This window comes from Budorcas taxicolor, chromosome 4, assembly GCF_023091745.1.
Source record: "Budorcas taxicolor isolate Tak-1 chromosome 4, Takin1.1, whole genome shotgun sequence".
Taxonomy (NCBI): domain Eukaryota; kingdom Metazoa; phylum Chordata; class Mammalia; order Artiodactyla; family Bovidae; genus Budorcas; species Budorcas taxicolor.
In genome coordinates this window covers 62718905-62740661 of record NC_068913.1, presented here as the reverse complement: position 1 = coordinate 62740661, position 21757 = coordinate 62718905, and the positions used below count along the sequence as shown (strand labels likewise).

At 35.7% G+C, this 21757-nt stretch overlaps 1 protein-coding gene across 1 annotated transcript in view; it reads left to right on the top strand.

Moving 5' to 3' along the window:
• Positions 1-21757, top strand: part of ANLN (anillin, actin binding protein) — a 53859-nt gene that overhangs the window by 23666 nt on the left and 8436 nt on the right. The window contains exons 9-22 of the mRNA XM_052638888.1: positions 2868-2978; positions 3683-3921; positions 4843-4988; positions 5253-5400; positions 6300-6435; positions 7081-7263; positions 8234-8360; positions 8987-9035; positions 9128-9184; positions 9997-10035; positions 10449-10470; positions 11399-11502; positions 12246-12299; positions 19706-19792. Coding sequence (XP_052494848.1) covers positions 2868-2978; positions 3683-3921; positions 4843-4988; positions 5253-5400; positions 6300-6435; positions 7081-7263; positions 8234-8360; positions 8987-9035; positions 9128-9184; positions 9997-10035; positions 10449-10470; positions 11399-11502; positions 12246-12299; positions 19706-19792 — 1502 coding nt within the window. The remainder of the gene's footprint in view (positions 1-2867; positions 2979-3682; positions 3922-4842; positions 4989-5252; positions 5401-6299; positions 6436-7080; positions 7264-8233; positions 8361-8986; positions 9036-9127; positions 9185-9996; positions 10036-10448; positions 10471-11398; positions 11503-12245; positions 12300-19705; positions 19793-21757) is intronic.

Here is a 21757-nt window from a genome sequence, read left to right as displayed (position 1 = left end):
TGTGTGTATATACCATATTTTGTTTATCTATTATCCATTGATGGATATGTGGATTGTTTCCACTTCTTAGGTATTGTGGGTAGTGGTGTTATGAACATGGGTGTGCAAATATCTCTTTGAGACCCTGCTTTTAATTCTTTTGGCTATATACCCAGAAGTGGAATTGCTTGATCATATAGTAGTTCTATTTTTAATATTTTTGAGGAACTATTATTCTGGTTTCCATATTGTTTACATTATTACATACTGATCACACAGTGTTGTCAACAGTGCATGACGGTTCCAATTTCTCCTCACTCTCGTCAACACTTGATATTTTTTTTCTGTTCTTGATAGTAGCCATCCTAATAGGTATGAGTTGTTAGCTCATTGTGATTTTGATTTACCTTTGTCCTATGATTGGTGATGTTAGCATCTTTTCATATGCTTGTTGCCCGTTCATATATCATATTTGGAGAAATGTCTGTTCATATCCTTTGCCTATTTTTTTAATCAGGTTGATTTTCTTTGTTATTGAGTTGTAGGAGTCCTTTTTATATTCTTAATACTAACTTCTTAGATGTATGATTTGAAGATATTTTCTTGAATCCAGTAGGTTGGTTTTTCACTCTGTTGACTGTGTTCTTTGATATACAAACATTTTTTAATTGATGCATAGTTGTGAAAGTGCTGAACTCAATATGCCAGGAAGTTTGGAAACCTCAGCAGTGGCCACAGGACTGGAAAAGGTCAGTTTTCATTCCAATCCCAAAGAAAGGCAATGCTGAAGAATACTCAAACTACCGCACACTTGCACTCATCTCACATGCTAGTAAAGTGTAAGGCTCAAAATTCTCCAAGCCAGGCTTTAGCAATACATGAACCATGAACTTCCAGATGTTCAAGCTGGTTTTAGAAAAGGCAGAGGAACCAGAGATCAAATTGCCAACATCTGCTGGATCATCGAAAAAGCAAGAGAGTTCCAGAAAAACATCTATTTCTGCTTTATTGACTATGCCAAAGCCTTTGACTGTGTGGATTACAATAAACTGTGGACAATTCTGAAAGAGATGGGAATACCAGAGCACCTGACCTGCCTCTTGAGAAACCTATATGCAGGTCAGGAAGCAACAGTTAGAACTGGACATGGAACAACAGACTGGTTCCAAATAGGAAAAGGAGTCCGTCAAGGCTGTATATTGTCACCCTGCTTATTTAACTTCTATGCAGAGTACATCATGAGAAACGCTGGACTGGAAGAAACAAAAGCTGGAATCAAGATTGCTGGGAGAGATATCAGTAACCTCAGATATGCAGATGATACCACCCTTATGGCAGAAAGTGAAGAGGAACTAAAAAGCCTCTTGTTGAAAGTGAAAGAGGAGAGTGAAAAAGTTGGCTTAAAACTCAACATTCAGAAAACTAAGATCATGGGATCTGGTTCCATCACTTCATGGGAAATAGATGGAAAAACAGTGGAAACAGTGTCAGAGTTTATTTTTTTGGGCTCCAAAATCACTGCAGCTGGTGACTGCAGCCATGAAATTAAAAGACGCTTACTCCTTGGAAGGAAAGTTATGACCAACCTAGATAGCATATTAAAAAGCAGAGACATTACTTTGCCAACAAAGGTCCGTCTAGTCAAGGCTGTGGTTTTTCCAGTAGTCATGTATGGATGTGAGAGTTGGACTGTGAAGAAAGCTGAGCACCGAAGAATTGATGCGTTTGAACTGTGGTGTTGGAGAAGACTCTTGAGAGTCCCTTGGGCTGCAAGGAGTTCCAACCAGTCCATTCTAAAGGAGATCAGTCCTGGGTGTTCATTGGAAGGACTGATGCTGAAGCTGAAACTCCAGTACTTTGGCCACCTCATGCGAAGAGTTGACTCATTGGAAAAGACTCTGATGCTGGGAGGGATTGGGGGCAGGAGGAGAAGGGGGCGAGAGAGGATGAGATGGCTGGATGGCATCACTGACTCGATGGACATGAGTTTGAGTGAACTCCGGGAGTTGGTGAGGGACAGGGAGGCCTGGCGTGCTGTGATTCATAGGGTCGCAAAGAGTTGGACACGACTGAGCGACTGAACTGAACTGAACTAACTGATTTACAATATTATCTTAGTTTCAGGTGTACAATGATTAAACGTATTTATAGATTATAGTCCATTTTAGTTATTATAAAATATTGTTCCATATGTTGGACAATATATCCTTGTAACTTATTTATTTTATACATAGTTGTTTGTACCTCTTTATCCCTACCCCTACTGTGCCCTGCTTGCCACAAAAGTTTTTCAGTTTGTTGTAGTCCCATTTATCTATTTTTGGTTCTGTTGTCTGTGCTTTTTGTGTTATACACAGGAAATAACCAAATCCAGTGTCATAAAGCTTTCCCTCTGTTTTCTTCTGGGAGTTTTGTAGTTTTGAGTCTTATTAGTTCTTTAATCTGTTTTGAGTTGACTTTTGTGTATGGCATCAGATAAAAGTCTAACTTAATTCCTTGCATGTAGCTATCCAATTTTTCTAACATTTGTCCTTTCTTCATTGAATTATCATGGCAGCTTTGACCATATATTTGAAATTTTCTTTTTGGGCTCTCTATTCTTTTCCATTTGTCTATATGTCTATCTTTATGTTGGTACCATACTGTATTGATTATTATAGCTTTATAATATATTTTGAAATGAGGAAATGTCAGTCTTTTAACTTTGTTCTCTTTTAAAATTATTTTAGATATTCAGAGGTTCTTGAAGTTCCATACGAAAATTAGGACAGATTTTCTATTTCTCCAAAAAGCGCTGTTGGGAGTCTGATAGGAATTGCATTAAGAGTCTTTTACTGAACAATTCTAAGTTTTTATATATATTCAAATTGTTTTTCCTATTTTTTTAGATTTTACTGAACGTGAAATGACGAAGTCTAGCCCTTTGAAAATAACACTGTTTTTAGAAGAGGACAAATCCTTAAAAGTGACATCAGAACCAAAGGTTGAACAGCAGATTGGTTGGTTTTCATTCTTTGTTTCTTATTAACTCTGGATATGCTAGGAGAATTAGTATTCTCATATTCAAATATGTAGTGTTTTATATTTCAAAATGTCTTTGATTTTATAATGCCCCTTTTTTTAAAAAAAATAGGAAATATTCTTGCTTTTGCAAAATATGGTACTGTTAACAGTTATCTTTAGGTCCCATGCCCTGTGAAAATGTGATTAAGGCTGTCACTTATTTTCATAGGGAAAGGAAATGTGCTACTCTTCCACACTCTGCATGTACAGTTGGAAGAAATCAGTGCCCTTGAAGTTTATTTGTGAACCCTGCCCTTATTTGTGGTTATTATTGTCCTGTTATTGACTGCAGTGTGAAAAGACAGTTCTTAGCAAGAGAAAGAGAATTATTTGAAAGAGTATATTTTGTAAATCTGAAGCTTTTGGCTGTTATCTTGCAGTCTGAGTCCTTAATTATCTCAAACCTGTGGCACTGAATCAGCTTTTAATCGTTCCTACCTTCATTACTTAGAAAATGTTATTGGAACATTATAGCAGTATTCTGTTTCTTTTTGTTTTGTTTGTGTAGGAGATACATTTTCTTAGGGCCTTTTTTTCCCCCTACTTATTGAGTAAGCATATGAATATTAAGTCTTCTCTGTTATCTCTTCAGTTCTTAAAGGTCTGAATCACAGTATTCACCTATTGAAATATTTTTCAGAAGTGGTACGTGAAATTGAGATGAGCGTGGATGATGATGATGATATCAATAGTTCAAAAGTAATTAATGACATCTTCAGTGATGTCCTAGAGGAAGGTGGACTAGATGTGGAAAAGATCCAAGAGGAGATGGATCAAGCAGATGCAGAAAGCAGCGAAGAACAGGAAGATGCACTGAATATTTCCTCGATGTCTTTGCTTGCTCCATTAGCACAGACAGTTGGTGTGGTAAGTCCAGAGGTAAGACAGGACTAAACGTAAATAGGCCCAGGACATAAAGAAACTAAGTAGAATTAGGATCTGTTTTTGTTTTAGTTGGTACCTGGGGATTTGGCACACTATAGCCAGGGATATTTTGCAAACTTGATGTTAATTCTCTTAGAAGAGATCTTAAAACTCTTCATTGGTTTCCTGTTGGCATCAGATGAAATCCAAACTGTAACATGGCTTAAAAAGCCAGCTACCTGGGCTCACATCCTGGCATGTACTGGTGTTTACTGGTCAGGTTATTTTAACCTTTTTGTCGCAATTAAATGTTCAGTTCAGTTCAGTTCAGTCACTCAGTCATGTCTGACTCTCTGCGACCCCATGAATTGCAGCACGCCAGGCCTCCCTGTCCATCACCAACTGCCGGAGTTCACTCAGACTCACGTCCATTGAGTCAGTGATGCCATCCAACCATTTCATCCTCTGTCGTCCCCTTCTTCTTCTGCCCCCAGTCCCTCCCAGCATCAGAGCCTTTTCCAATGAGTCAACTCTTTGCATGAGGTGGCCAAATTAAATGTTAAATTAGGTTAAAAACAGTACCTCCATCATGGAGTTGAAGTGCATATTAAATTGTATTAGAACATCAGTATTTAGCACAAGATAGATAACTAACATTTATTAGCTATCACTCTGAACTGAGTAACTGCAGCTTTTTTGGAAATTGATTCAATTAGAAATATTTTTTTAAAAAGAGTTACAAGTGTAGGCTTCAGCTATCTTTGAATTTTTATTCATATACTTTTTAGGAACGTAGTTTGTCTTGTTTTTATGATAAATCAGTCAACTTTTTGGATATTTATTTTCTAGTAATAGAGAAGGCATTCAGTTCCTCAGATTTCTCATTTAGAATCAATGTCATCCATAAAATCTAATATCTGATGTGCCTTCCTGCAGAATTTAGTTTCTTCACCTAGATGGGAAGTGAAAGACACCAGCATCAGTGATGAAAGTCCAAAGCCAGGAAAATTCCAAAGAACCCGTGTCCCTCGAGCTGAGTCTGGTGATAGCATTGGTTCTGAAGATCATGATCTTCCTTATAGGTGAGAATATCTTGGAAGACATTCAGTCACTAAGCGTCATGGTTTAGGTTAAAATAAGAAGTTTTGTTACTTATAATTATAATGTTATTAATGTTAATCTTCATAAAACTTTGAAATAGCTTTGGTCACCTTCTTTCACCCAGTGGCATTTTCCATTCTAGTGAAGTGTTCTGCCGATACTTTGCAATATCAGACTCAGTTCAACAAAACGTAGTGCTTAGTGTGTTGCTGGATTTTTAATAGAGTGTAACTTATTTCCTGAAGCATTGATGCATATAGATCCCAAAGAGTAAAAGAAACGGACCGTCCTTCGATAAAGCAAGTGATTGTTCGGAAGGAAGATGTTACTTCAAAATTGGAAGAAAAAAAGAATGGTTTTCCTTGTCAGGTTAACATCAAACAGAAGATGCAGGTATGTGCTTCACTGGAAAGGGGATTTGGAATGTTAACACCTTGAGACTGTGAGCTTCTTTAGGACAAGGACCCTGTCTTATTCATCTCTGTATCCAGGACTAGGATAGTGTCTGGCTTGCAGGGCCTCAGGAACTCAGTCCTGAATTCAGTCTGAGAAAAGTTCTCTTTACTGGAAAAGTTGGAAGCTTGTTTGATATTACTGAAATATTTACTTTTAAGAATGTTTGTCATACACAAATGAACCTGTCTTTGTGGAGGAAACTGACTCCAAGATGTAAAGAACAGACTTGTAGTTGCCAAGGGGGAGGGCCGAGGGGGAGGAATGGATTGGGAATTTGATTAGCAGATGCAAACTGTTACAGATAGAAGGGATAAACAGCCAAGTCCTACTGTATAGCATGCATGCTTGCTCAGTAGCATCATTTGTGTCCAAACTCTTTGTGACCCCCATGGACCACAGTCCACCAGACTGCTCTGTCCCTGGGATTCTCTAGGCAAGAATACTGGAGTGGGTTGCCATTTCCTCCTCCAGGGGAACTTCCTGACCCAGGGATCGAACCTGCATCTCTTATGTCTCCTGCATTGGCAGGCTGGTTCTTTACCACTGGCATCACCTGGGAAGCCCTGAGTAGTATAGCATAGAGAACTATATTCAATATGATATATTGTGTAGCACAGGGAACTATAGTCAATATCCTATGATAAGCCATATGAAAAAGATATGTTAAATGTTTTTGGTGCATAGTCTAGAAACTTGAACAGTGAAACTAACATTTTGACTTTCCTCTCTGGAGATTTTAGAAATTACCTAATTGGATAAATTATAAATAAAGCTTAAATAAAGTAAAAATCGTGATTCAATGTGAATTTTTTTTCTCCTCTCATTGGTTTCACTAGGAACTCAATAATGAAATAAATTTGCAGCAGACAGTGATCTATCAGGCTAGCCAGGCTCTTAACTGTTGTGTTGATGAAGAACATGGAAAAGGGTCACTGGAAGAAGCTGAGGCAGAAAGACTTCTTCTAGTAGCAAGTATGTGTGATACACCCAAAACAATTCCAACACAGTTTCACACCAGGAAAAGCTCATTTTGTCTAGTATAGTCAGAAATTTCTAATTCTAGAGAAAGGGCTTTTTTTGATAGTCTGTTTCAGCCGATCTGTTTTTAATTTTTTTTTTTTTAATGAGGTTTGTGAAAACTTTGCACGTAAAATAAGGCATAGTTTACATGAAAGGGTGAAAGAATCTGGAGTGCATCTGAAGAAATGTAGAGTGTGCTGATAATGAATATATGAGTATATTTATACACGCACACTATCTCTGTATGTGTAGCTAAAAACAAGTATATGAATTTTGTTGTGTGTGTATGTATGATGAAGGATGACAGGGCACGTTAGGATGGAGAAATTAACCGTACAAGAAAACTGACCAAAAGTTGGAGTATTGAGCATTTTGTGAACAGACGGGTGATCAAGGTCTTACCTAACTACCTATCACCTGTTTATATGAAGGAAGAGTTACGGATTTGGTCTTGTGTAATTTCTTACCAACGTCTTTGGTGTTGTGTACAGTTGCCACATGAGTGCATGTGGTTTCATTTCATTTCTTGCACTGGTTTCATTTAGAAACATTTGCAGTTTTAATATTTGAAATATTAACTTGCATATTTCTACACAGCTGAGAAGAGAACACTTTTGATTGATGAGTTGAATAAATTGAAGAATGAAGGGCCTCAGAGGAAGAATAAGGCTGGTCCCATATCCCAAAGTGAATTTGTCCCTTCCAGAGGATCAATTACTTTGTCAGAAATCCGCTTGCCTCTAAAAGCAGATTTTGTCTGCAGTACTGCTCAGAAACCAGGTGTGGTGATCTTTATTTTGTCACTTTGAGATCATCTGTTAAATTATGAACGTCACCTAGGTTGGAATTGTGCAAATGGGAACAAGTAGAGCATCCGGAAAGAAGCAAGACTTGTATATCTTAGGCCTTGATTTCCTTTTATTTAAATATGTATCTAAAAATAACCAAGGACAAATTTCATATATGATCTTACTGATTACAGAATAACACAAATGGCTCTAACTGAAAGTAGGGCTTGTTAAACATAATACTGAACATAAATGACCAAGGTGAGTTATTCTGACACAACAGACCATTTCACATTCTTCATTTTTTTGTAGAACGTATTGGGCATCTAAAATAACTTATTTTACTTACTCTGTTCTATTTAAAATTCACTTCATTATGGAAACCTGTTTTTTGAATCCTGAATTACTGATTGTGGGAGTTAAGAGCACGATAGTATAGATACATCTATTGAAATTTTATTTCGTTTAACCCTCTAGATTGAGTAAACTTTTCTAAGCTATGTATTCTACTTAAAATGACATTTAAACAAGGTGGATAAAGGAGATTACGGCACCAGTATCTGAAAAATAGGACAAGGTGGTAACTTTCACAGAAATATAGTGTTTTAATTTCAGTTTTGAAATAACAAGCCAGAATATATATACCCTTTTGAGATATATACTATTAGCTGAAGAATTTTGGGTCAATAGGTAAAATTTAAAGTCAGCAGAAATTGAGGAATGTGTAGTGAAGTTTTTTCAGTTTACATAATAGGAAGGTATCTTGATGATGTTATTCCAGGTATATGTCTGTCCGCTTATGTCTTGTCTTTTAGTGTCTGGAAAGTAGACTTTAGGAAATTTTAAATAAATTTTATATAAATCAGTTGCAGTATTACATTAGTCATTTGATCTCCCAGAATGCTGATTAGCTAAATCTGATTCTGCTTGTGCTTATTAGATAATGTAATTATTTCTTACAGATGCAGCAAATTACTATTTCTTAATTATACTAAAAGCAGGAGCTGAAAATATGGCAGCCACACCATTAGCAAGTGCTTCAAATTCTCTTAACGGTGATGCTCTAACATTCACCACTACATTTACTCTGTAAGTAAATTAGGCTTTTGGTGGTTGAAACATGTTTTTCTTTTAATAGAATTAAGATAGTCTAAGCATACAGGTAGAATTCATAATCTTTGAAATGTAATCTGTGTGTTATTTTTATATGGACAAATATCTCATTTTTCAGTTTGTTGATTTAACTCTTATGTTTCTGATCTTCCGTTGAGTAGCATGTTTCTTCCGTGTGTCTACAAGTATTTGATATTTTGAAGTATTTTAACATATTTACTATACACACACACACACACACGCAATCTGGACCACAATTTTTAAATATATGCTTTAAATCTATGAATATACTTAACGTTCAGTCTCTGTGTAAGACATTTTTATTTAGTGTTATGTATTTATTTTGAAAGTAGAGTCAAAATCCAATTTAGAAAAAAAAGCTATTTTTATTATTTAAGATCTTGAGTTGTAAAAACTGAGAAAATGTTTGACTTGTATTATAGGGAAAAAAATTAACTGTTCTTACCAATTTTTATATTCTTTAATAATTTATAACTATTGTCTTTGGTTTTAAAATATAGTGAATTCCTTTACTCTCAGTCTTGTAACAGTATTTATGGCATCGTTTTTAATGGCATAATTTGATATTTTTATTTTTCCAGGCAAGATGTGTCCAATGACTTTGAAATAAATATTGAAGTTTACAGCTTGGTAAGCAGTTACAGCTTTCTAAAATTACTAATGGTGTATTTTTCTTAAAGTTATCAGATTTTAAGTTAAATTCTGCTTTAATTTGTATGTAGGTACAAAGGAAAGATCCCTCAGGCCCTGATAAGAAGAAAAAAGCATACAAGTCAAAGGTAAGAATGAAAGAAACCCAGTAAAAATATAATCAGAAGTATGAGACATAATGTCAGTTAAAAATTATGTATATTTTTAAAGAATTATCAGGCTCTTGGGTCATTTTTATGCCTCAGATTTCTAGTTACTGCATTTATTAGATACGAATACTGAGAGTAAACTTACAGTGAGTGACCATAACCCTAATTATAAACTACTGATACACTCAGGTTAGAAATTCTATTTTCTCTATATCTACTTGATAACTAACTTTATAATGTGCTATGCCTAGTCGCTCAGTTGTGTCTGACTCTTTGCAGCTTCATGGACTGCAGCCCGCCAGGCTCCTCTGTCCATAGAATTCTCCGGGCAAGAATACTAGAGTAGGTTGCTATGTGCTCCTCCAGGGGATCTTCCCAACCCTGGGATCAAACCCAAGTCTCCCACATTGCAGGCAAATTCTTTATTGACTGAGCCATCAGAGAATCTCTTGAAACTTTTCTTAAGCTTTTCCTCTGAACTTTTGTCTTACAAACTCCTCTAAGCAATACTTAAGAATGATGTGATTGCTGTAGGCATATGGAATAGAAACAACTTAGTTTCTGTCCTTCCTAGCCTTTGCTCTTTTGTTCTTTTTCTAAATCATCATTTAAAAGAATTTTATTTAGCTTTAATGAAAAAGGAGTAACAGTATGGGGACAAACCTTAACAAAGGACTCAGGCAAAATGTATTGATATTTAAGAGTTATTTTCTGTGTGGGAGAATCTCAAATTTAGTAAGTTCTGAATCGTAATGTTTATTAGGAACTATACTAAGTTATCTTTTTTCCAGGCTGTTACTCCTAAACGACTTCTCACATCGGTAACCACTGTAAGTAGAATTTTCAAAAAACTGAAGTTCCTTGAAAAATCTTCACCTTCCACATATACTGCCCTCAATTTGGGAGACTTGGGTTCTATTCCTGGATCAGAAAGATCCCCTGGAGAAGGGAAAGGCTACCCACACCAGTATTCTTGCCTTGAGATTTCATAGATAGACGAGTCTGGTGAGCTATAGTCCATGGGGTCACAAAGAGTCGGACACAACTGAGTAACTAAAACTAACCATTTCTACACCCTTAGCGCTTTGGAAATCTTTAAAATACCCTAAAAGGAAAATATAATGTTTTCTGAAATGTAGTCCTTGGAGTGTTAAAGAGTTTTGTACTTACTATTTAAATCTTTGTATCATATAAAGAAAATAACGTGTTCTTCTTGACACCTTTTTTTTTTTTTTTTTTTAAGAAAAGCACCCTTCATTCTTCAGGTGAGTGGATCTTGAACTATTTGAAACACTAGAATAAGGAAAAAGAACTAAGCAATTCAATACCTATTCGTGTAACCCTGTTAATTTATAAGTATCTACTTTAGTCTCCTTTGAATAATATTTTCTTAGCAACCTATAAGATTACTAGCCAGAATAGTCTGCTGTCAGAAACCACCACAGGCCACCAAACTGCACATTATTCAGACTTTAGCAGGCACTGCACATAGGATACCTAGTCACTTTACACCTGCAGCAAGTAGCATTACTCTTCACCATAGCTGCTCTTGTTCTGTAGATTTATTTTATGCTGTTCACACTGTAGAGTTTAACTCTTTTAACTGTACTGATCATGACAATTGTATCATGTCAGAAAAACATCTTTCTAGTTCACTGAGAACTGGGGTGCCAGTAAGCCAGGAAAGACTTTTCCAGAGTAATGCTTTAGGCCAAAATTTTCCAAAGAGGGTTAGGGTTGAACTGGTTTCCCTCATCTTTGGACTTTTGATCTCTGCTTCTTGGCACAAGAGAATAGCTGAGAAGAACCACGCAGATAAAGTCCTGTTGCTCATTATGTCATCCTAGACTATAGCAGTAAAGTCCTTTCATGTCTCTTATAGGAAAGTTGCTTTTTATGTACATATTTTTAGGTTCTGTATCTTTAAAAACATCTGCCTCAAATGTTAAGGAGTGCTTGTACCTCATTTAAATTAAATATAAATACTTAACAGTTTACTTTCATTAGGAAACATGTTGATGTTTTAGTCCCCCTGCCTTGCCCCCATATTAGAAATAAAGGAAAATGAAGCAGTTTTGTTCCCCCCCACCCCCTGTGGCAGTTTAATTTCATTCTATTAGGGTGGAGTGAGGGATTGTTATTTTATAGGTACCAAAGTCACTCTGAACTAAACTTCATTTCGTTTTTCTTTAGTTATGGCCAGTCTTAATGCCGTGCGGACCAGCAACTTTGCCCTTGTTGGATCTTACACTCTGTCATTATCTTCAGTAGGAAACACAAAATTTGCTCTGGACAGGGTAATCCAAATTTATTTATTTATTTACAGAAAAGTTAGGTCAATGAAAATGTCCCATTTCAAGTATTTGAAATCTTTGGCTGAATGTATATGCTCTTAGAATTGTGTATGTTAATTGGATATAGGTTTATATGCATGATATGTTTTTTGATGTTGGAAGTATTTCTCCCTTTATCTTAATAGTTAAGTCTTCAAAGCAGTATATATTGGTTCATTCTAAATGTCAATTCTGACTAAGAAAGTATTCCTGCTTGCATATAGATGTTAAGCTTACAGATTTAAAACAGTATCTTGCTCATTTAAAACCAATATTTTGACATGATTAACATTTTTTAGATTTAGTTTTACAAAATAGGGAAAGATAGGTTAATTTCTTGGAAAAGTACTCATGAATCTAAGGGATTTCTTTCCCATACTTTACTCTCCAAGTTTAAGACTTCATAGTTTAAACCTTTGTAATATCACTATTGAGAGCTTTTTACCACACTATAAGGACTAAACTTTTAATAGCAAACAAGACCATTTTAAGTGGCAAGAGAAGTAGAGGCAAACTTCAGTCCTAGGGTTGGCTCCTGCTGTATAATACAGACTATTTAAAAATGCTACAAGAACTTTCTGTGGTCAGAATATAGAGATGTTTAAGAAAAAAATCCATGTAACTTTTAATTTAGTAATTCAGCTAGATTAACAAATTGAGTGATTCTGGGTCTTTTTTCTCTTTGTCTTTTATTTTGTTTGTTTTAGATAAATTATGATGTAAAAGAGCGAGAGCTACTGGGCTATATGTTCCAGGAAAAGGTTGCCACATTTTCTTTGCTTGAAACTAATAAGCTTAAAAATTGGTCCTTAAATTTTGCCCCTTATATTTTTGTTTTACTAACCACTCTCATGTCTTCTTGGTTATTTTGAATAATTAAGGCCATTATGTTAATTATGCTTTATTTAGACCCTTGGGCATCTTTTTCTTTACTCTCATAATTCTTTAAGGCTTTCTTTAAAAGTTCTCTAGTTTTTTTTCATGCATGTTTGGTATTTGGGCTTTTCTCCTATATTCTTTTTTTTCATGTTATGATTCTTTAAGATTCTGTGGTCACGTCAACATTGATTTTCTGGGTACCAAAATGCCAAATTTAGTAACTATCCTAAAATTAAAATTTACTCAATATTGTTGACTTCCTACATATTGAAAGACCTATTGGTGATGTTTTAAGTAAAAGTAGAAAACTTTTATGGTCTTAATTGGCTAATAGGTATGTTGCTATGTAGGTGATGCTGTTTATTAACTTTAAAATTAAAATTCATTTAATGCTAAAATTATACTAAATATAATCATATTTTAGAAGGTTTTTTTAAGAATTTTTAATATCCCTGTGAAGATCAATCACAAGCATTTTGTGGGTGTATATAGAAATGCTAATTTGCAAAATACTGGATAGTGTTTTTTATTTTATTTAAAGTTCTTCAAACAAGATTTGCAAATTAGGGAAACATAAGAATTGGAGTTCTGTGAACTGTATTCTGTACTCAATGTTGTCATTTAGCCAATTTCTATGTATGTACAGTTTCATCAATCTCTAAAATGAAAAAGATTTCAGTGACATGTTAAATATAGACTGCTCTCTAAAAAATTTTTTCACTGCCATTTTAGTGTCACACAAACTAAAAATAAATTGTGATATGTTCATTCTCTTAATGATTTTTTTTGTAATTATAGCTAAAGTATCCTACCACATGACACGAGTGTAAAATCACTCAATTTAATTGGTTTGTGTTCAGTACTGTAAAGTCTCTTCCTGAGTCAAATACAATATAGATGTAAAATTTGTCACAAGTATGCTTTTTTGAATAGCAGGGGGAGGAAATATTTGTTCTAATATCTTATAGTTGATGTAGGAGAATGAGATAGTTAAGTTTAGATGTTCTTTAAATTGGTGGGGAAAATGGATAACCTTCTGTATACACATAATAACCTATTTGATTAAATTTGAGAGAGTAAAGAAGTCTCCTGTGTGCTCCCAGAGACCATTAGTGCAAGGGAGTGTTTGCTTATTTTACTGTTGTCTTGACCAGTAATGACAATGACATTGTCTCTGAGATCCCCTTCAGAATGCAGTTTCTTTTGAGGTTAGTCAGACTGTTGACTCTACAGATATAGGATAGTACTAATAATGAATTCCCTGGTGGCTCAGTTGGTAAAGCATCTGCCTGTAACTTGGGAGACCCAGGTCTGATCCCTGGGTGGGGAAGATCCCCTGGAGAAGGAAATGGCAACCCATTCCAGTATTCTTGCCTAGAAAATCCCATGGACAGAGGTGCCTGGTGGTCTATAGTCCATGGGGTCACAAAGAGTCGGACACGACTGAGGGACTTCACTTTTCTTATTTGAGGTTATAGATATCTGATGAAGAGACTGGCATTCTGGAACTTAAATTATGAATCTCAATGAATCACACTTTCAGATCCTTTCTTTGAATAGAGAATCCAGAATAGTCATAGGTTTTACTGTACTTTTATGGATAAAGGGAGAAGGATATCCCACAATTCATCTTCTGACTTAAAGAAATCTCATAGATACATGTACCTTCCAGGAAATAGAGATGTCAGTTTAAATAGTATTAGGACAAAAAACTGTAAAGTAGAACAACTGACTAGCATTGTAGAATTTTGAAGTTGTAGGAAGAGTGATTAGCTATTCTGGTGTGTCCGAAGCTATCCTGGTTTATACCTGTTGGCCTGGTGTGATTATTAGCAGGTATAATTATTCTCACTCAGAAGTATCTCAGTGTGTAAAAAATTACAAAGTAACCCTGATTATAGAGTACATTTTTCACCTCTTAATAATAATCCTTGAGGTGTTGATAATTTTAAAAGACCCTTTTATTAAACAGAAAACAGAATACGATCACACATTTTCACGTCTCCACACTTGATAGGGCGTAGTAACATTGACGTCTGTGAATATTCTCAGTTCACTTCAGGACAAGTTTCTCACCAAGAATATTGTCTACTTTTCACAGCTTTTCACATTTTCTTTCATCTTTCTGAGATTCTTTATATAGGAGCACTCTCTTGGCTAAATGGTAGAATTCTATTAATTAGCATTGAGAGGCTAAGAGTGTAACACTGACAATATGGAAAAGAAAATGGTAAGGGAATTTATAACTAATGCAGTTAATGAGGCATATGACGTTTTGACCCTGATTAGCATTGTAGAATTACATTATAGATGCCTTTGAAGTTCAGAAAGTTGAAAGTTTATTTTATGAAATTAGTCAGTTGAAATCTATACTTTTTGGTCAAGAATTCTCCCTTTTATCTTTATTAGGGTTGAGGAGTAAATTTTTATAAACTAATCTTCCAGTCAGAACTTTCAAATTTAGACTGAACTATGATTATTCCAATCAGAGTGTCATTCTTTTTCACTGGGCAGCAGAAATGACAGAGTTAATCATTCCCCTTTCTATCTTGACCCGGAAGTCAATATCACTTTAAATATGTGAATGTTACCGTTTTATTCTAATGACACAATTTCTCCAATTGAATTTTTCTTGTAATCTTTAATTTAAATTCAAAATTATTTTATATTATCACATATACTTAAGCTCTTTTATTATTTAAAAGATACTTTTGGCCTGAGGTCTCTTTGCTAAATATTAATATACTGATGAGAATGATTTATTTAAAATATTTATGTGAATATTTTCATACAAGATAGAAAGCATGATTTTATTTGGAAGAAAATATCAATCCCTCGAACTTCCAAGCAGTAAAAGCAACAGAGTCTCAATTTAGGCACTTAGTTTTGTTTGTCAGTTTATGCTCCATGTTTTTTAAAGCTATGCTACTGGGTACATAGATACTTAAGATTATCATATCTTCTTGATGAATTGTTAACACTTTATCTTTAAGGTAGTCATCTTTAAGGTCTATTTTGTTTGTTATTAATATAATTATATCAGCTTTCTTATGATTAATGTTTGTATAGTATATCTTTTTCCATTCTTTTTAATTTTTCCTGGCCATGCTATGTGGCATGTGGGGTCTTAGTTCCCCAACCAGGGATCAAACCCGTGCCCCCTGCAGTGGAAGCGTGGAGTCTAACCCCTGGACCACTCGGGAATACTCTCTTTTTCCATTCTTTATTCTTAACTTGTCTGTGTTCATATATGTCAAATTTATGTCTCATAAGCATATTTTATGGTCATGTTTTGTTATTGTTAAACAATTTTTTGTCTTTTCATTAGAATGTTTGATACATTTATATTTAATGCAATTCTGATAGGGTTGGGTTTAGTCTATTACAAAGCAGGCATACTTACACTACAGGTTAAATCTGGCTCTTGGCCTTTTTTTTTTTGACAAAAGTTACTTTTGTCAGAATTAATGAACTGATATTGATATATTATTAACTAAAGTTCAGCAGCCTGTTTTTATAATTAAAGTATTGAAACATAAGCATGCTTTTTGCTCTGTAGCAACTGTTCCTTGTTTGTTTGTTTCTCCTCTCCTGACTGCTTCTAAGTATTTTGGTAATCATTTTTATTTTCTGTTGGCTTTTTAGCTGTACCTCCCTGTATTGTTTTTCAGTTATTATTGAGAATTACAATATGCATCTTTAGCCTATTACTGTCACTACAGTCTACCTTGAAATACAATTACACTTTATGGACCTACCTTGTCCATCCCATTATATTTTACTTCTACCCTTGTGATAAACCCCAATGCACTGTTATTTTTTCAATCAATTTTTAAAGGAAATTTAAAAGTATTGTCATTTGTATTTATCAGTTGTTATGTTCTTCATTCATTTCGTAGAGTCAGACTTCCATGTGGGATTGTTGCCTTCTTAGGAAGAAGTTTTTTTGTTTTTTAATTTCATTATAGCACAAGTCTGCTAGAAATGAATTCTCTAACTTTTGTTTATCTAAAAATGCCTTTCTTTACATTGTCTTCATTCCTGAAGGACTGCTAGACTGACAGATTTTTTCCTTTCACCCATTCTTTTAAAGTTGACATTTTATTGTTTTCTGACTTTGTTTCTGATCAGCAGTCAGCCATCAGTCTTATCTCTTCTGTTTTTTAAAATTTTTATTATCTTTATTTTTATTTATTTGGCTCTGGTGGGTCTCCACTGTTGCTCACAGACTTTCTCTAGTTGCAGCAAGCAGGGGATATTCTTCATTGCAGTGTGTAGGCTTCTCGTTGCAGCGGCTTCTCTTGTTACGGAGCATGGGCTGTAGCTGTGTGGGCTTTAGTAGTTAATGGCACATAGACTCTGTAGTTGCAGCTTACAGGCTTAGTTGCTCTGAGACATGTGGAATCTTCCCCAACGGGACTGAATCCCTGTCCCCGGCATTGGCAGACAAATTCTTAATCACTGGACAACTAAGAAAGTCCTGTTTTTATTTTTTTGTCTGTGCCAGTGCAGCTGTGGGATCTTAGTTTCCTGACCAGGGGTCAAACCTGGGCTCCCAGCAGTGAAAGCACTGAGTCCTAACCACTGTACTGCTAGGGAATTCCCCTTTTCCACTGTTAATATTTAAAATTTTTAAAATCTGAGACAGTTTGACCCTAATCTGCCTAGGTGTGGTTTTCCTTGTCATGCTGGGTCATTTCTTTTTCATACTAAGTTAATGAACTTTATGGAGTGCTATCTAGTTCATGTTTTATAAGTTTTGGCAAATGCTTAGCCATTATCTCATCAAATATTTCTTCTGCCTTGTTTTTTATTCTTTCTAGGACTCCAGTTGAATTGTATGTTGGACTCTTGATTATGTTCCTACAGATCTATAGCCTGCTTTTTTTGTTTGTTTTTAATTTAATTGTTTTTTCCTTTGTGTTTCATTTTGGATCATTTCTATTTACCAGTTTTTGAGTTCATGTCTTTTTTTCTAATGTTCCCAGTTTCCTGTAAAGCCTATGCAATGAAAGCCTATTCAATTTCAACTTTTTTCTTATTCTAAGATTCCCACTGAAATTTTTTTTTAATATATTCTTTAGAGTTTCCATTTCTCTGTCGAAATTCTCCCTTTTCTCACCCATTTTTGCCCTTCCTTTCCTCTAAATTCCATAACAAAATATAAATGTCCTTGTCTTATAATTCTAACATCTAGATCATCTGTGGACCTGCTGTTGACAGGATTTGTTTTCTTTTGATTAAAGGCCACCTTTTCCTGCTTTTTCATGACTTGTAAAACTTTTAAACTGTAGGCTAGATGTTATGTTATTAAAAAGCAGTAGAGTCTGAAGTAGGTGGTGATAATACCCTTTTGTCTCTTAGACAGTGTAATCAGTAGTGGAGCTGAGATGGGGTTTTGTTACTTGGGGTCAACACTTCTTTTTTTTTTTTTTTTTTTGCTTAAGAAGCAGTTTATTTTTTACAGTTCTGCAGACTAGAAGTCCAAAATCTAGGCTTTGAAGGGGGTCGGTTCTTCTGAAACCCTCTCTCCTTAGCTAGTAGATAGCTGTCTCAGGTGTCTTTCACATGGTCTTTTCTCTGTGTGTCTAAGTCCTCCTCTTTTTATAAGGACACAGTCGTATTGGTTTAGAGTCCCTCCTAATGAACTAATTTAACCTTAGTGACCTCTTTAAAGGCCCTATCTCCATATATAGTCACATTTTGTGGTATGGGGAGTCAGAACTTCAACATGCGATTTTGGTAAGGGATGGATGGAGAGGGGACGCAGTTCAACCATAGCATGGTTAAAGCTGTAGCATGAATTTTAGGATTATAAATGTTGGAAACATATTTGTTTCTAAAGAATAAGAAAAAACTTTATGGGTACAGAATGATTCAGCTTTAAAATAAGCAATAAAAAATTCTTTTTTCAATAACTTGTTGGTTTTGTAATTTAGCTTATGTTTATTTTGGTTCAAAGCTATGTGCTTCCAATGAAAGAATCAGATTCCTTTTTACTCATTCCTCACTAAATGGTTCTGGACACGATGGCAACATGAGATTTCCATTAAAATATTCATCCTTATCTTCATCATCATCATTAGTGTTGGCATCATCATCAAGCTAACATTATTACCTAATGACTATTTTAAAGAAAATTTTAATTGGAGGATAATTGCTTTACGATATTGTGTTGGTTTCTGTTGCACAACAACTTGAATCGGTTATAAGTATACATATATCCCCTTCCTCTTGAGCCTCCCTTCTTACCTAATGACTATTGATGTTGAACATTTTTTCATGTGTTTGTTGGCAATTTGTATTTTGATTCTTTTGGATGAATTCTGAGAAGTGGGGTTGATTTATTTTATGATAGTTCTGTTTTTAATATTTTGAGGAACCCTCATACTGAAAAGATTTTCATTTTGATGAAGTTTGTCTATTTTTTCTTTTGTTGGTCATGCTTTTGGTATTAGATTTGAGAACCACTGCCAAATCCACAATCACTGCAGATTTACTCATCTATTTTTCTTCTAAGAATTGTATGGTTTTTGCCCTTATATTTAGGTCATTGATCCATTTTGAGTTAATTTTTGTGTGTGACATGAGGTAGGGATCCAACCTCACTCTTTTGCATGTGGCTGTCCAGTTTCCCCAGCACCATTTGTTGAAAATACTGCTCTTTCCTCATTGAATGCTTTTGGTACCCTTGTTGAAAATCAGTCTGGGTTTATCAATGTGTGGGTTTATTTCTGGACTCTCAGTTCTATTCCTATGATCTGTATGTCTATCCTTATTCCAGTATCACACTGTTCTGATTACTGTAGCTTTGGATTTTAAATTGGAAAGTACTGTTTTGGAGACTGTTTTGGTTATTTGGGGCCTCTTGCAATTCCATATGAATTTGAGGATTAACTTTTCCATTCTGTAGTTCACTGTTCTTTATTGCTGAATAATATTATACTGTTTAAATATGCCAGTTGGTTTATCCCATCTTTTATCAAGTATGTTCTGTTGATAGAGAATGGATAAACACATGTATTGTCTTCTTAAATCTGTGTTTTCTTTATCACATTAACTTGGGACTTAGGGTTCTGTTTTTAATCAGGCTGTATGTTGAATGAATTTATTCTTCAGAAGCATTTGTTGCTAAGGAACCAGTGGCTTTTTGGCCACCTACTTTATACTCCAGCTTTAGAAAATACCATGTTTTCAAAGCATAATATTCTCTATTCATGCTATTCATGATTTAAACATGTTTTATCAAGAAAAACTTTTACAAGTAATCTGCTGTCTTTCCTCACAGGTGCCCTTTTTATCTCCTTTGGAAGGTCATATTTATTTAAAAATAAAGTGTCAGGTGAATTCAAGTGTGGAAGAAAGAGGTTTTCTAGTAAGTAACATCACTGGATCGATATATATATATATTTTCATCTTTTGAAGTATAGACTTGGTTTCCCATAGGAATGAAAGTCTGTGTGACTAAGCAATTAACTGGTTCAGTAAAGATTTGTTGCATGACTGCTATATGCCTATCACTGTGCTGGTGTTGGAATGTAATGGGCCGCAAAAAATAATCCCTCCACTCAGAAATGTGTAGTTTAATGGGGAGAAACACAATGCAGCACTGTAATGGGAGAAAGCATAGAGAGCATGGGTGCAAACTGGCGGGACACCATGTCTTAGGCATGTGTGGGAGGGCTTACTGGAAGCTATTGGAAGTGACTTGTAAACTGGCAGCTGAACAAGTCAGCCAGGGGAAGAGAGGAGGGAGATGTGCTCCAGATGAAGGAAAAGCACGTACCATGGGCTGGAGACCCCTTCCCTCTCTCACCCCCGCCAGAGAAAAACAGGACACATCTAGATAGCGGCAGGTATTTAGAGTGACGCATTTAGAGTCAGAATGTGTGTGTGGAGGAAGGGCAGTGAGGCAAGTGATTGGGGCGGGGGAACCTGTATTTAGGAGAAATGAGACCAAGTGTTTGAAAGCCTTTTAACAACTTTAGCGTGAAGCCAGTGGGGTGCTCTTACAGGATTTTAAGCAGAGGACTGACATCAGATTGGGAGTTTAGGAAAGTCGTTCTGACTGCTGTGTGGAAGTAGACAGGGGAGTGAGGACCTGAAGAAGACTAGCGAGGAGACTGAGTTACTCCTTGAGAGAGGGGATGGTGGCTGACAATCTGGGTGGAGTGAGGGACTCATCGTGGAGGGATGCAGGAGGAAGAAGGGCAGACCTTAGTGGTTTGGTTTTAGGGGTGGAGAAGCAAAATTAAGAATGTCACCCAGATCCCTGCCTTGCACAATTTGTTGGGTGACTACACTGAGATTAGGGACTCTGGGGAAGGAGCAAGTGTTTGTGTTTGCGATGGAAAGTGTTTTTTCCCCAAATTTAATTGTGGAAAATTGCAAACATACAGCAGTGTTGATAGAATTTGAATGCCCACATACCCAGCATCTAGGTTTTGCCATTTTAACATTTTTTACCGTTCTTGCTTTATCATGTACCTACTACCGAGCTATCCTTCTAGCAAGTCCTGAAAATATATATGTGGGGGAGGAATTTCAAAATATATCGTGGACATTAGCATGTTCCCCTGAATCCTCAGTATCCATCCCCTGAGTTTTTATACAGGCATACATCTATGTAACCCAGATTTCTATTAAGATACAGAATACTGCCCCAGAAAGTTCCCTCCTGTTCCTTGTCAGTCAGTCCCCACCCAAGGGAGAAAGTTTTAATGGTTTAAGTTTTAAACGACTTGAAGTTTAAATGTCTAGAGACATGTTTCAGAGGTTTGAGTTTGATACTCAAGGTAGACATTTTAGATGAGATGAAGGTTTGGAAATCTGCAGCAGAGAGGTAGTATTCAAAGTGCAGGCAGACTTGAATAACCAAGAGAACACTAACATTTAAGCCGCAGGCCTAAGAACAGAAGACTACAGGGCGGGCAAGGGATAATTTAGTATCATGGTTGCCAGGGGAAGAGAGTCTGAAAGAAGGAGTTATCAAGTTAGGTAAGGATTTATTGGAGACTGTTGGACTTATTTATGAGGTGGTCATTCTAGTCTTGCCAAGAGCAGGAGCTAGATTGCAGATGTGTTATTAAGGGCGTGGAAGATGGAAGAATGAGAGTGCAGAAGCTCTTTGAAACAAAGTTTGGCTGCAGTGGGGTAAAAAGAATGTGTTACTTGCAGAGGTATGTAGGGTGAAAGAAGGATTTTGTTCACATTTTATTAGGACTAAAGAGACTTGAGTGTCTGTAAATTCAAATGGGTAGCTTCTAATAGGGCCAAGGAGGGTGAAGATAGAGGCAATGGGGAACTTGCACTAGGGTTAAGGAATAACGCATGGAACAAA